Source organism: Limulus polyphemus, unplaced genomic scaffold (genome assembly GCF_000517525.1).
Source record: "Limulus polyphemus unplaced genomic scaffold, Limulus_polyphemus-2.1.2 Scaffold3529, whole genome shotgun sequence".
NCBI lineage: Eukaryota > Metazoa > Arthropoda > Merostomata > Xiphosura > Limulidae > Limulus > Limulus polyphemus.
This window is the reverse complement of record NW_013669139.1, coordinates 103,603-119,732: the sequence shown is the minus strand read 5'-3', so window position 1 is coordinate 119,732 and position 16,130 is coordinate 103,603. Positions and strand designations below refer to the sequence as shown.

Sequence of the window (16,130 nt, the reverse complement as noted above, 5' to 3'; positions counted from 1 at the left end):
AGCAATAGGAAATATTTAGTAAAAATTGGTTTAGAGTATTGTATGTGTAGTTCTTACTACAATAGCACATAACAACATTACTCAAGTGTTTTTGTGAAACACTAAAAGACTAAATAATACATCAGAGAAAAAATATATATTTTTTTCACAATACTTGGACACGAGAGGGGGCAATAGTAGCCTGCCACTATTTTCTCTGACGTCATATTTGCCAGGTCTCTCACCTTTCTTCGTTTGTTGCTAAGCTATATACAATGGGCTATCTATGCTGTGTCCACCACGGGAATCGAAACCCGGTTTTTAGCCTTGTAACCTTTCAGACTTGCCGTTCATCTACTAGGGGTGGGGCTACTGGGGATAACTGTAATAAATATAAGTTCATTATCGCTAAAAATCAAGTTTAAACGACCCAATCGTGTACACATGATACTGAACATGAAAACGTTCTTGGAAGGTTATATTTATAAGAACAGTTGAGCCAAACCGCGGAAACTGCATTTATCTTTGATGGCTGTTTCTATTGATTCATACAGAAATCATTTCTTTAAAATAAGTCAGAAACAGAAAAAAAAAGGACAGTTTACAATAAAACAATAACACAAGTTTGTAGAAGTCATCTGTTCGAGAGTATACCTTGTGTTAATATAACAGAAAAATATCCGATCATTCTCTTCTTCCTCCTGTTAAGCAGGAAAACTAAAAAGATCATTAATCACGATCACTTTAGAGATGATTTATTGAGTCTCTACTCAAGAGGGTTAGCGAAATCTGAGAACGTCGTAAAAAAAGAAAATCGAACAGAATCTTCAATTCTGTCACGAAATGCATTTATTAAAGAGGAAAAACGTTTTTCTTCTTTCTTGATTTCACTCTTTTCGTTTAAAATGTGTTTTTAATTTAGGTTTATCACTATTGGATATATTCAAGTGTCGTATGTGAGAACATCTTAACTAAAGAACGTTTTTATAGAACACAGCGTTAGAAGGTGATCTGAGAACAATACAGTGATTTGTAATGTAAGGAATGAATTAACCGAAACAAGACGTAAGTAACCGGAAACATCGGTAGAAATGTGTTATCATTGACCGACGTAAGTAACCGGGAACATCGGTAGAAATACATTATCGTTGACCGACGTAACTAACCGGGGACATCGGTAGAAATACATTATCATTGACCGACGTAAGTAACCGGGAACATAGGTAGAAATACGTTAGCATTGACCGACGTAAGTAACCGGGAACATCGGCAGAAATATGTTAGCATTGACCGACGTAAGTGACCGGGAACATAGGTAAAAATATGTTTACATTGACCGACGTAATTAACCGGGAACATCGGTAGAAATACATTATCATTGACCGACGTAAGTAACCGGGAACATCGGCAGAAATATGTTAGCATTGACCTACGTAACTGACCGGGAACATAGGTAAAAATATGTTTACATTGACCGACGTAAGTAACCGGGAACATCGGTAGAAATGTGTTATCATTGGCCGACGTAAGTAACCGCAAACATCTGTAAAAATATGTTTGCATTAACCGACGTAAGTAACCGCGAACATCGGTAGAAATACGCTATCATTCACCAGTAAAATTCGTCATTTGAACCGTTTCTTGCCTGAGTTTTATGTTTGCAACACAGCATGCCAAGAAATAAATCTAATTTTGAGTAAAGTTTTGAATGTCTAATCATTGGAATAATTACCTTGTTTCAGTCTCTGTTGTAGTATAGCGTGCTCTTTGTAGTAATCTCCAGGTTAGTTACTTACAAGATGGAACAGCTTTCTTAAACACGGACGTACCAATTAAGAACACTATTAGCAGAACCAATTACGCCATTTTCAGAGTACGACATACATTGACTGAAATTAATAAACTTCAACAAATCCTGGAACAGGGGAAATAATGAACGTTGCGGCTTAAACTAAGAGAAAGACGTCTCATTTCCCTACATTAGATCTTCGAGTGCATTAAGTTTGTTTTAATTTGTTGTTGTGAAATGTCACTAAGATTCAACCAGAGAAAACGTGTTTGAATTTAGTTAACTCTAATATTAGTTTTAAAGGACATTTTTCATAACTAAGCGACTACCCGTCTAGGCTGATAACAATGTTGATACGGGTTATTTTTCATGACTAAGCAGGCTACTGTGTAGGCTACAACAATGTTGATACAGGTTATTTTTCATGACTAAGCAGGTTACTGTCTAGGCCACATCAGTGTTGATACCGGTTATTTTTCATGACTAAGCACAGTACTCTGTAGGCTACAACAATGTTGATGCAGGTTATTTTTCATGACTAAGCAGGCTACTGTCTAGGCTACAACAATGTTGACACCGGTTATTTTTCATGACTAGGCGGCCTACTGAGTAGTCTAAAAACAATGTTGACACCGGTTATTAGGCCTGTGTACACTTATAACAATGATTATACCAGGTTTTTCTTCGGGATTTTAGTGTCTGCAAAGCATCTTGGTTTTTTATCTATCCCTCTTTAACAGAGAAAAGGAATGTATTTTATTTTGGACACCTCCCCCCCTCCCTCCAAATTGTAACCACATACAGTGGATGAAATCATGAGGTTTATCTGAAGTGTCTTAATTCCTCCTGTAGGTTCACAGCTGATTAAAACTAATCTGTCCTGATTTTAAAATAAATGTTATGTCTACATATTTTGTTTTCATCCATCCATGTTATCATTATAAACAACTTAAAAATCTGGTTCAGCAACAAGCTGGAGGGGCAAATATCGCGGTTCAATCCCTGCGGTAGACAAAGCGCAACTTTGCTCTTAACAACAAATAAAAAAGTAATAGTTTGCATTAATACTCTATTCAGACGACTTTTAAAATAGACTAATATTCATCTTCAGACTCCCGTACGTCACTCTAAGAATACGGAAGATGAGATATAATAAATATGCAGTACGTAAGATTGGTAACCATCATAGAGACTGATGAGTTTAATATCCGTACATTTTAAAATTCCTGTCGTTTTGTAAAGAGCCATGCTATTTCTTCTCGACTAAATGACCGACCTCTACGAGGTATGGAGTTTTATTTTCGTGCACATTCACAAGAGGATTCACCGCGTGCTGTAGTCTATCCAGTCATTCGTGTTATGTACTTCAAAAATTGTCTGGAGCAACGAATGTTTTCTGGCACTTTTAATATCGTATTTGACATTAATGAAGTCATTACGAATATTTCATAATTATGTATGAACAGTATTAAGTCCCACCTCATAATTAACTTCACATGACTGAACTAACCACACGATTCACAAGTTTTTCAGTTCTTCCGAAGATTAGGTTTAGGTTTCAGTTTCAGATCTGAGAGTTACGGTCACTGAGAAAAAGTTGATTAAGAAGCAACCTTTAGTAAGTTACATTTTACTTTTCGGTAACAGTTTAAGGATATGTTGTATTTCATAGGTAATAGTTTAAGGATATATTGTATTTCACAGGCTATAGTTTAAGGATATATTCTATTTCACAGGCTATAGTTTAAGGATATATTCTATTTCATAGGTAATAGTTTAAGGATATATTTTATTTCATAGGTAATATTTTAAGGACATATACTATTTTATAGGTAATATTTATTTAAGATATATTCTATTTCATAGGTAATAGTTTAATGATATATTTTATTTCATAGGTAATAGTTTATTGATATAGTCTATTTCATAGGTAATAGTTTAATGATATATTTTATTTCATAGGTAATAGTTTATTGATATAGTCTATTTCATAGGTAATAGTTTAAGAATATATTCTATTTTATAGGTAATATTTATTTAAGAATATATTCTATTTCACAGGTAATATTTATTTCTGTCCAACATGTTTCAAGCACTTTCCAACACATAGCAACAGACTGTGAAGAACATTATCATGATCACTTAGCAACAGACTGTGAAGAACATTATCATGGTCACATAGCAACAGACTGTGAAGAACATTATCATGGTCACATAGCAACAGACTGTGAAGAACATTATCACGGTATGGATAAACGTTATTTTTGGTCAGTTGAAAAAAATCTAGATATTTTTATTAAATTTCTCATAACACGGTACTAAACTAAAATTTGTGTGGATGAAACCTACAATAGCTGATCTGAAACCTATAAATGTCATCGTAAAACCTACAAGCACAAGCGTGAAACCTACAAATACTAACATGAAACCTACAAGTACTAATATGAACCTACAAATACTAACATGAAACCTACAAGTACTAATATGAAACCTACAAATACTAACATGAAACCTGCAAGTGTTAGGTGAAACCTACAAATACTAACATGAAACCTACAAGTGTTAGGTGAAATCTACAAATACTAACATGAAACCTACAAGTGCTAGGCGAAACCTACAAATACTAACATGAAACCTACAAGTACTGGTGCGAAACCTATATATCCTAGTATGAAACCTACGAATAATAAAGCGTATAACTGATAATTATTAGCTGTTGCTTGTTCTGGATTCAGATATCATCTTAGCGTGTGTGTGGTAATAGATGGCGCTTCAAGAGAGACAGAAGAGTAAACGAAAAGTACAATAAGGGAAGTTAGAAACTGACGAAAATTAATTAACTTCACACTAGAGTTGCAAGCTTATTGTATAAGTAAGTGATTTCTTTATGCTGTTGTTATAAAACCATAAACATTATAAAGTTTTCCATCAATCAAATGGATGTCTCATATAAAATTATTAAAGAACCTAATTTACTGTAAAACAATCTGTTTTTACCACGTTTTACGAAACTCAAAAAACGTTTTATTTACCAAACTCTGTAAAGTTTTACCAAGTTTTACCAAAGTATATAAATATAATAATTTAACAGACATTAGAAAATTCTGCAATGGCCCGGCATGGCCAGGTGGTTAGGGCGCTCGACTCGCAATATGCGGGTCGCGGGTTCGAATCCCCGTCCCACCAAACATGCTCACCCTTTCAGCCGTGGGGGCGTTATAATGTGACGGTGAATCCCACTATTCGTTGGTAAAAGAGTAGCCCAAGAGTTGACGGTGGGTGATGATGACTAGCTGCCTTCCCTCTAGTCTTACACTACTAAATTAGGGATGGCTAGCGTAGATAGCCCTCGTGTAGATTTGCGCGAAATTCATAACAAAATCTGCAAAGGTTTTAGTGTTACCAAGTTTTATCAAACTTCGGCAAGGTTTTAGTGTTACCTAGTTTTACAAAACTTCGATAAGGTTTTAGTGCTACCTAGTTTTACCAAACTTCGGCAAGGTTTTAGTGTTACCTAGTTTTACAAAACTTCGGTAAGATTTTAGTGCTACCTAGTTTTACAAAACTTCGGTAAGGTGTTAGTGTTACCAGGTTTTACAAAACTTCGGTAAGGTATTAGTGTTACCAGGTTTTACAAAACTTCGGTAAGGTGTTAGTGCTACCTAGTTTTACAAAACTTCGGTAAGGTTTTAGTGTTACCTAGTTTTACAAAACTTCGGTAAGGTGTTAGTGGTACCAGGTTTTACAAAACTTCGGTAAGGTGTTAGTGCTACCTAGTTTTACAAAACTTCGGTAAGGTTTTAGTGTTACCTAGTTTTACAAAACTTCGGTAAGGTGTTAGTGCTACCTAGTTTTACAAAACCTTGTTTATCCAACTCCGGCCATTTTGGGTGATTTGTATTTATTTATAGATGATAATAACCTTTTAGACAATTAATAAAACTCTTGGTGAAAATAGAGATTGAGCTACGACTGCGTAATGTAGATGTAGCAAACCTCATGAGATTAATTTAATGTCAAAAAGAAAAATGTTAAGTAATGGAACACGGATTACTCCAGTCTATGTTTAATTACTAATTAAGCGGCCTACTTTCAGATGATGTGTCCAAAACCACGAGGCAAGTAAATGTAATTACACCAGTAGTATCTTATTAACCAAAGTAAACATGGAAAATCATATCAAAATTTTTGAGTTAGTATTTCTTTTTTTTTTTAATTCTCATCTCTTGTATACAAGTTACTCTTCCTTCATACAGAAGATGTCATTTGAAAATTCAATTTTCCGAATCTTCCTGGTCTTCGCCAAATAAGATTGAATTTTAAGATCAATTTCATTCCAAGCTAATCCCTTGTGGAATAAATATTCCACACACACACAAAAAAAACAGGAATAAAAACGTACCTTTAATCTCAGTACAACAGTGCATAACACGTGTTCAAGGAGGCTTCATGCCTCAGCTTTAATTATCCATGAAGAACAAAAAAAAACAGAAAACCAACGTCTGTAATAGAATCAGTTTCCACCATCTCAGCATCATAGCAAACATTTGACAGAAACAGCAAAAATATGATTTGGAATGGTGTCACCAGGTTACGCATATAAGTTATTTTAACTGAATCTAGTGTTTGAGAGTAGTTTAATTTATTTGTAACTTTCTGTCCCCACACTTTCCTCATCCACTTCGTTTATTCATCATACAGGATAATTCAGCTGCTGAAAATTGCTTTTCTGTTGACTTTTAGTTTTAGAAACAATTGTTTTCCTTTAAAATACTTGTTGATTTAAGTTAATCTTATTCACACAGTTTTTCACACATTACTTGTAGATTTAACTTAATCTTATCCATACATTTGTTCACTAGTGACTTGTTGATTTAACTTAATCTTATCCACACATTTGTTCACACATTACTTGTAGATTTAACTTAATCTTATCCATACATTTGTTCACACACTACATGTAGATTTAACTTAATCTTATCCATACATTTGTTCACTAGTGACTTGTTGATTTAACTTAATCTTATCCATACATTTGTTCACACATTACATGTAGATTTAACTTAATCTTATCCATACATTTGTTCACACACTACATTTAGATTTAACTTAATCTTATCCATACATTTGTTCACTAGTGACTTGTTGATTTAACTTAATTTTATCCACACATTTGTTCACACATTACATGTAGAGTTAACTTAATCTTATCCATACATTTGTTCACACATTACATGTAGATTTAACTTAATCTTATCCATACATTTGTTCACACATTACATGTGATTTAACTTAATCTTATCCATACATTTGTTCACACATTACATGTAGATTTAACTTAATCTTATCCATACATTTGTTCACACACTACATGTAGATTTAACTTAATCTTATCCATACATTTGTTCACTAGTGACTTGTTGATTTAACTTAATTTTATCCACACATTTGTTCACACATTACATGTAGAGTTAACTTAATCTTATCCATACATTTGTTCACCAGTGACTTGTTGATTTAACTTAATCTTATCTACACATTTGTTCAAACATTACTTGTAGATTTAACTTAATGTTATCCATACATTTGTTCACACATTACATGTAGATTTAACTTAATCTTATCTACACATTAGTTCATACATTACTTGTAGACTTAACTGGAAATCCTATTCACAAGGTATTTGGTTATTCTATTTTAGAATATTCCCATACATTTGCTCATACATTACTTGTAGACTTAATTGGAAACCCTATTCACAAAGTACTTGGTTATTCTATTTTAGAATATTCCCATATATTTGTTCATACATTACTTTTAGACTTAACTGGAAACCCTATTCACAAGGTATTTGGTTATTCTATTTTAGAATATTTCCATACATTTGTTCATACATTACTTGTAGACTTAATTGGAAACCCTATTCACAAAGTATTTGGTTATTCTATTTTAAAATATTTTCCATACATTTGTTCACAGTCATATTTATGGGTAAAGAAAAGATACATAACAAAAATTTACTTCTGAGATCGTTTTCCAAACTTTGAGATTTGTTTGTTTTTTCTTAAGCACAAAACTACATAATGGGCTCTAAAGCACACGAGTATCGAAACCCGATTTTTGGTATTATAAGCTCTCAAATTTACAGCTGAGTCATGGGAAGGAATGTTTCAGAATGAGTCATGTTCTGTTAAGGGCTACCTTAATTAAGAGTCATGTCACTGGTTTATAAAAAATTATATCATCTTTAAGAGCATATTTTAAACAAGGATATGAGTCCCGACGCTTATGACCCAGAACCAATGTGGTTACCATTCAAAAACTAACTTTGTATTCCTCTTCTGAGTTTATAACAATAATGAACGCAGGTTTCACTTTAGTGTTGAGAAAGTATTTCTTACAAAAGTTTGTAACCGGGAACTAATACGATTATCATTCCGACTAAATATTCCTAAATATAGTTAACATTCTATACGAACTTAGTATAACTTCTAGAAGTTGATAACAGCATTGATTTACAGAACCGATATAGTTAACATTCTATACGAACTTAGTATAACTGCTAGAAGTTGATAACAGCATTGATTTACAGATTCAGAGAACGTTTATGACTCAGAACCGATATAGTTAACATTCTATACGAACTTAGTATAACTTCCAGAAGTTGATAACAGCATTCATTGATTTACAGATTCAGAGAACGTTTATGACTCAGAACCGATATAGTTAACATTCTATACGAACTTAGTATAACTTCCAGAAGTTTATAACAGCATTGATTTACAGATTCAGAGAACGTTTATGACTCAGAACCAATATAGTTAACATTCTATACGAACTCAGTATAAGTTTATAACAGCATTGATTTACAGATTCAGAGAAAACTTGCACGAACTTAATTTCAAACTTATAATATATTCTGAACTTAACAACTGATTTGTTTTGAACATTTTATAAATCATTTAAAGTAACAGGTGAGTTTTGTAACACTTATTATAAGGAAAAAAAGTGTCGGTAAGCTGAATAAGTCACGTGAGATTAGGAGTACATATATATAGATATACATTGCCTTATTTTATAAGATAAATATTGATATTAATATCAAATTTTAAGTAGGAGAGTACTTGAAGTGATCGTTATGGCAACGACAAATGAGAACTGTCATCCAACGTTTACTCTCGTCAATCTCTGTTATCTGTGATATTAATATCTATTACCCCTTGACCACTATATATCTAAAATGTGGTTTTAACCAGTTAATACACATACATACACACCTATATTCATGGCACTATTTGTTTGTTTGCTTTGAAGTTAAGCACATAGCTACACAATGGGCTATCTGTGCTCTTGCCCACCACGGGTATCTAAACCCGGTTTCTAGCATATTTTTAAACATTCTTATTGAATTTATTTTAACCACTCTTCTGGGGGATTTAAGAGCAACGGGAATCAGGTAATATTTAATCATATATTAAGTGTAGAATATTATATGTAAGGTCAAATCATTTTCACGTCGATACAGCGTATAGGAGAGTCGCCGAAATCCCCCTTTATTCGCACAATAGGATCAGAATGTTGACACATCCACCCCACCAGACAGTTCATTGCAGGTTAAACCTCATCATACAGGTGGAGACAACTGAGGACAAAGGTTCCTATATTACCGAATTTATTTATGTTTATATTCGATGTCAAAGCGATAAAAGTCTTAATTCTAAAAAAAAAGCCTTTTAAATAGAATATCTGCTAGTTAAGAGTTAGAATACATACACAGTTAGGTTACTCTATTTGTGAGAAAATGTTTTAATTTTAAGGTCATACTTGAAGATCACAACATAATCTGGAACGTGGCCAATACTAGCCAGTATATGAGTGTCTGAGATCGTATTTAAGTGTACAGACGACATTACGCCTAAAGTTTCAAGAAACATAGTCTAGCCCCCCAGTGGCACAGAGGTATATCTGCGGACTTACAACGCTAGAATCCGGGTTTCAATACCCGTGGTGGGCAGAGCACAGAGAGCCCATTGTGTAGCTTTGTGCTTTGTCTATTATGGTTAAACAGAAAAGGACGCAGGTAATCCAAGTAAGAAGATATACCATGAATTTCCTTATCAGATTTACTCTTACGTCACTGAGGAATTGTGGGTATGTTCGTGTCCTATGTTACAAGACGTACAAGCTTTTCGTAAATTCTACTAGTATAATACGTCAGATATGGATTTGTAAAAATTAAGATAGCTCGTCGGAAAAAAAACAAGAAACCTGTTAGAATAATGATAAAAAACGCCTTACATTCCTCCAAACCTTTAAGAGCTTTGTAATTTGTCTTCAACCATGAATAAGTGCTGTTCATTGTCCCAGTGAAACAACAACAAAAAAACGTGCCATCTTCAAAAAGTCTTGTAATTACGACAGTCGGCACAGTACCGTGTGAATCTCTTTTTACTTAGAAACAAGAAAAATACACACAAAAACCTTAAAAAATTCTCCAGGACACATCTTCTCGCTAACTTCGTATCAAAACAGACACTGTAATTATTTATTTACACACTGTTATTATGTTATTTTAATATTTTATGAACTACAACTGTTATTAAGGTATTTTAATATTTTATGAACTACAACTGTTATTATGTTATTTTAATATTTTATGAACTACAACTGTTATCAAGGTATTTTAATATTTTATGAACCACAACTGTTATTATGTTATTTTAATATTTTATGAACTACAACTGTTATTATGTTATTTTAATATTTTATGAACTACAACTGTTATTAAGTTATTTTAATATTTTATGAACTACAACTGTTATTATTATTTTTTTTTACCTTACGAAGCACCATTGTTATTAAGGTATTCTAACAGTTTAAACTACGTACAGTGTTCACTAGGGTTTCGCATCTCTTTCCATCTCAAGTCTCACCAAGTTCATTTAGGGCTGTTCTTCCCGCCAATAGCTGCACGCCTCACACCCCAAAGATTGAGAAACACTAATGTACATGACTTTCTTTTTTATTTGTATTCACTTACATAAACCATATACTCATTCTCGACTTGTATTCGATTCAAATTCCTTAAGGCGACACTACAGGTGTCTTCAATTTGCGTTTTCGCGAAAAGAATGTTTGTTGTTTGTTTATCAAAAAAATTGAACTATTGGAATAATTCACGTTATTTTAGGAAAGCATGAAATGAGATCGGTGTTATTATTCGTTTGTTGTCAAGCACAATACAAGACAATGGGATATCTGTGTTCTGCCCACTGCAAGTATCGAAACCAAATTTTTATCGTTATAAGCCCACAGATTTATGGCTGAGCCGCACTGTCTTTACAAGCTATATTAATTTCGTGATAGCTATAACTTTATTTCATTGTTATCAGTATTTTTAGTAGACACAAATATAACTTATAAAGGATATTCCGCTGACAAGTACACTTGATATTGGTTTTTAATCAATCTGTTGCGGGTGAAAACTAGCTACTTGATTCAGTTGACACACCTTCGGCGTGACAATATCCTACACTGTGTGGAGAACGTCACTCTTGATGTTTATACAATACCGTGGTAATTCTATAAATAATTGACTACAAAAATTCACGAGTTAATCTAAAACAACTGGTTTGAAGATTTGTGCTTTAGATATGAATAAATAAAGACAGTTTTCTTCACGTATTCTTCGCGTTTCTTAGTTAGGTTTCAAGAAATTATAAAACGAAAAGATAAAAAAAACTGTATTACTTTAAAGTTGGGAAAACAGCATTAATCTAGGTAAAAAAAAATGACAACAAATCAGAAACTGTAGCTGTGATAATATGAATTGTGTTTTAAATCATTTGGTACATGACCTTAACCACGTGTTATTTGTACATCTATTTCCAGATTCTGTCTTATCTTGGATCATTTTTATAAAACACGGACCACGTGTTGTGTAACTTTAACCATGCACGTTATGTTTCACAACAGTGTGTTTTGTGTAACCGTAAGCATGTATTGTGTTGCACTTGCCATGCACGCTGCGACCACTTTTATGTAATTTGTGTAAATAACTCTCATCATTCTGATAACAACCACGTTTCGTGTTAGTTCAAAATGTGGTCGTTTAGACACATAATTTACGTCTATAACTACGTCAACGTATTTAATGAAAGTATTCTCACACTGTCTGTTTAAAACTATGTTGTTCTTTAACTTGGAGCTAGCTAGCCAAAGTTCGAGAGAATGTTAGTTAATAACGTTTAGTAAATAATATTCATTGTTTTATTTAGATGAGTTGGGAAATGTTTCCTTAGAATGTATCAGTTCGGTTAACGTTATATTAGACTCATCAGACTGATCCAGGAAACAATTAATGGTACGTTCTGCAGAAACTGGTGGAGTGCCAGATGACGTTACCCATTAAAACTAATAAAATCTTCCTTCGTCTATTTCAGAATAATGTGGTGCGTGAATGTGTTATTAAACAACGGAGAAGTATTCAGTTTGTATCAAGCAAGCGTGACTGCATACATGTAGGATACACATTAACAGAAAGGTTACAAACAGGATACCTAGCTAATAACAGAGAGGTTACAAACAGGATACCTAGCTAATAACAGAGAGGTTACAAACAGGATACCTAGCTCTTAACAGGAGGGTTACAAACAGGATACTTAGCTATTAACAGAAAGGTTACAAACAGGATACCTAGCTATTAACAGAAAGGTTACAAACAGGATACGTAGCTAATAACAGAGAGGTTACAAACAGGATACCTAGCTATTAACAGAGAGGTTACAAACAGGATACCTAGCTATTAACAGAAAGGTTACAAACAGGATACTTAGCTGTTAACAGGAAGGTTACAAAAATGATACTTAGCTCTTAAAAGAAAGGTTAGAAACAGGATAACTAGCTATTAACAGAAAGGGTAAAAACAGGATATCTAGCTATTAACAGGAAGGTTACAAATAGGATACTTAGCTATTAACAGAAAGGCTACAAACAGGATACCTAGTTCTTAACAGGAAGGTTACAAACAGGATATTTAGCTCTAACAGGAAGGTTACAAACAGGATAACTAGCTATTAACAGAAAGGGTAAAAACAGGATATCTAGCTCTAACAGGAAGGTTACAAATTGGATACCTAACTATTAACAGAAAAACTACAAACAGAATATTTAGTTCTTAATAGGAAGGTTACAAACAGGATATTTAGCACTAACAGGAAGGTTAAAAATAGGATACCTAGCTCTTAACAAAAAGGTTACAAACTGGATACCTAGTTCAGAAAAGTTATCAATAGGATACCTAGCTATTAACAGAAAGGTTACAACAGAATACCTAGCTCTTTAGAAGAAAGGCTAGAAATAGCTATTAACAGGTAAGTCACAAACAAAATGCATATTAACAGAAAGACTGCCCCCCCCCCTTTCACCTCAGTGGCTCAGCGGTAAGACTGTAGGCTTATAAAACTAAAAAATAGGTTTCGATACCCGTACTGGTCCAATACAGATAGCCCATAAAATCTAGTTTCCCATTGTCAAGTAAACACCTTTTAAACAATAAATTTTGATTGATGTGTAAAATAGTGTGCAAATATATTGTTGAAGTCTTCACATATAAACTTCAAGTTTTCTCGATCTTTTGGTTAGAAGGAAACAGAATAGCTGAAAATATGAGGAAGCTGTTGAATTTCGTGGACAAAACAAGGGTTGTCTGTGTTAGCAGCACCCACCGTCAACGCTTGAGCTACTTTCCATAAGCCAAGAACTAGCTTAGTGGCTGATTCTACACACTTAATATGAGGTCTTAACTGATGAATGAGTAATCTCTTGCTAATATTTTAATGACACATTCTCATAGAACATGCTCTAATATACTTGAATTTAATAGCTAGAACATGCTCTGGTATACTTGAATTTAATAACCAGAACATGCTCTAGTATAATTGAGTTTAATAACCAGAACATGCTCTAGTATACTTGAGTTTAATAACCAGAACATGCTCTAATATACTTGAATTTAATAACCCGAACATGCTCTGGTATACTTGAATTTAATAACCAGAACATGCTCTAGTATACTTGAATTTAATAACTAAAACATGCTCTAGTATACTTGTATTTAGTAACCGAACATGCTCTAGTATACTTGTATTTAATAACCAGAACATGCTCTAGTATACTTGAATTTAATAACCAGAACACCCCCTAGTATACTTGAATTTAATAGCTAGAACATGCTCTAGTTTACTTGAATTTAATAACTAGAACACGCTCTAGTATACTTGAATTTAATAGCTAGAACACGCTCTAGTATACTTGAATTTAATAACTAAAACATGCTCTAGTATACTTGAATTTAATAAGATACTGGAATGTTACAGTAGATTTATAGACCATAATCGATAACTTTAAAGGACGAATCCAGTCCTTAAGTCCCCAAAAAACTGTAGGCGTACAATTAGGTTTAAACACACATCTGAGCTGTATGTAGATATATCGTACAATTAGGTTTAAACACACATGTGAGCTGTGTGCAGATATATCGTACAATTAGGTTTAAACACACATGTGAGCTGTATCCAGATATATCGTACAATTAGGTTTGAACACACATGTGAGCTGTATGCAGATATATCGTACAATTAGGTTTAAACACACATCTGAGCTGTATGTAGATATATCATTCGAGTAACATTTAAATTAACTTTTGACAATTGAAGAATGTTCATCCATGTATGAGATTTAGAAATTTCATGTATTGTTGGTTTACTAGAATTTTACAGACACAAATAATGACGAAGTATTCAGGCTATGATGAATGGCTATATAATTTATTTCGTTATGCCAAACCTCACACGTGTCACATATTTTAAATAAATGTTCCTCAAAATAACTGTAATGAAACTTGCAGAGTTTAAGTTTTATTTTCCACATTGGTAGTAACCATTAATATTACTAGTCAAAGTGTCTAAAAAAGTAATTAATACGCCTATTTATTTACGTGTAAATCCATACCAACTCTGGGGTCCGCTTTCGGGGAATCGCTGTAAAAGAGTTTACGGAAAATACCTGGGTTCTCTAAGGGTTTGGGTGAAACGTTTTACCTTTGTGGAAACCTCGAGACCGAGACGATTCGTTTGGCACCACTTAGAAGTTGGTGAGTCCAGCAGTTTAGGAGAAGAGGTTAGGGGAAATCCCCGGGTTCCCCAAGGGGTGAGGTGAAAAATTCTACATTTCTGTAAATCTCAGGACCGAGACGATTCGTTTGGCACAACTTAGAAGTTGGTGCGACCATCAGTTTAGGAGGAGTTACGTGACACACAGAGATACTGAATCTTATTATATAGATGTCTGCTGTTCAGATTAGGATGAGTTACGTGACACACACATAGATACTGAATCTTATTATATAGATGTCTGCTGTTCAGATTAGGATGAGTTACGTGACACACACATAGATACTGAATCTTATTATATAGATGTCTGCTGTTCAGATTAGGATGAGTTACGTGACACGCACAGAGATACTGAATGTTATTATATAGATGTCTGCTGTTCAAATTAGGAGTTACGTGACACACACACACATACTGAATCTTATTATATAGATGTCTGTTGTTCAAATATTGAAGAAACTAGAAAGCTTGATCAGAGTTATCAAAGATAGTTCCAAGTAATTTCCTAGCCATTGTTTTTCACGGAAAGAGATTGACTAAAGAGGGAGCTAGTCTAGATAGAACCTGAAGAGGGCGTCAGTCTAGATACAACCAATATCAACACCGCCGATCTAATAATAAATATTGCCATTTAGAAGAAAGAGATATCCCATTGTAGCAAAGTTCATGTAGCAAAATTCGCATTATTCGAATTATCGTTAAAAACGAGATCCAGAATCAGGTGCATGATTTTTATATAACGTCAAGGCTAACACAATGAACATTACTAATTACTTGGGGCTACTCTTTTCACATCGAATAGTGAGATATGACTGCCATTCTTATAACGCACTCTTGGCCATAAAGTGTTCAGAAACAAACAGGTCGTAAAAATTGAATTATTTGTTTATTGTGGTCGCTTTTTTTCTTACTTTACGAAGGTATATTGCGTCACAAGAATACAATTTTATTCCAGACGTTTGTTTTCTAACTAAGGTACTGAAAATTTCAGACTATACATATTATTTTTCAACCACAAAATGTTTAACGTTTGACAAGATGTTTGGGCTTCAGCTTGCCGGAATCGTAGACTTGGAAATGTCTTTACACTTAATTCGATCAGAAATGAACCCCCGTCTTAGAAATGATCCCCAAGACGGAGATGTCAGACAGATTAAGGATATCAATCTTCTCGACCACTCACTGTAATT

At 33.6% G+C, this 16,130-nt stretch overlaps 1 protein-coding gene across 1 annotated transcript in view; it reads right to left on the bottom strand.

Moving 5' to 3' along the window:
- Positions 1-262: 262 nt before the first annotated feature.
- Positions 263-16,130, bottom strand: part of LOC106469526 (metabotropic glutamate receptor 1-like) — a 95,649-nt gene continuing 79,781 nt past the window's right edge. Inside the window, exon 3 of the mRNA XM_013930025.2 lies at positions 263-361. Coding sequence (XP_013785479.2) covers positions 330-361 — 32 coding nt within the window. The 3' untranslated portion in view covers positions 263-329. The remainder of the gene's footprint in view (positions 362-16,130) is intronic.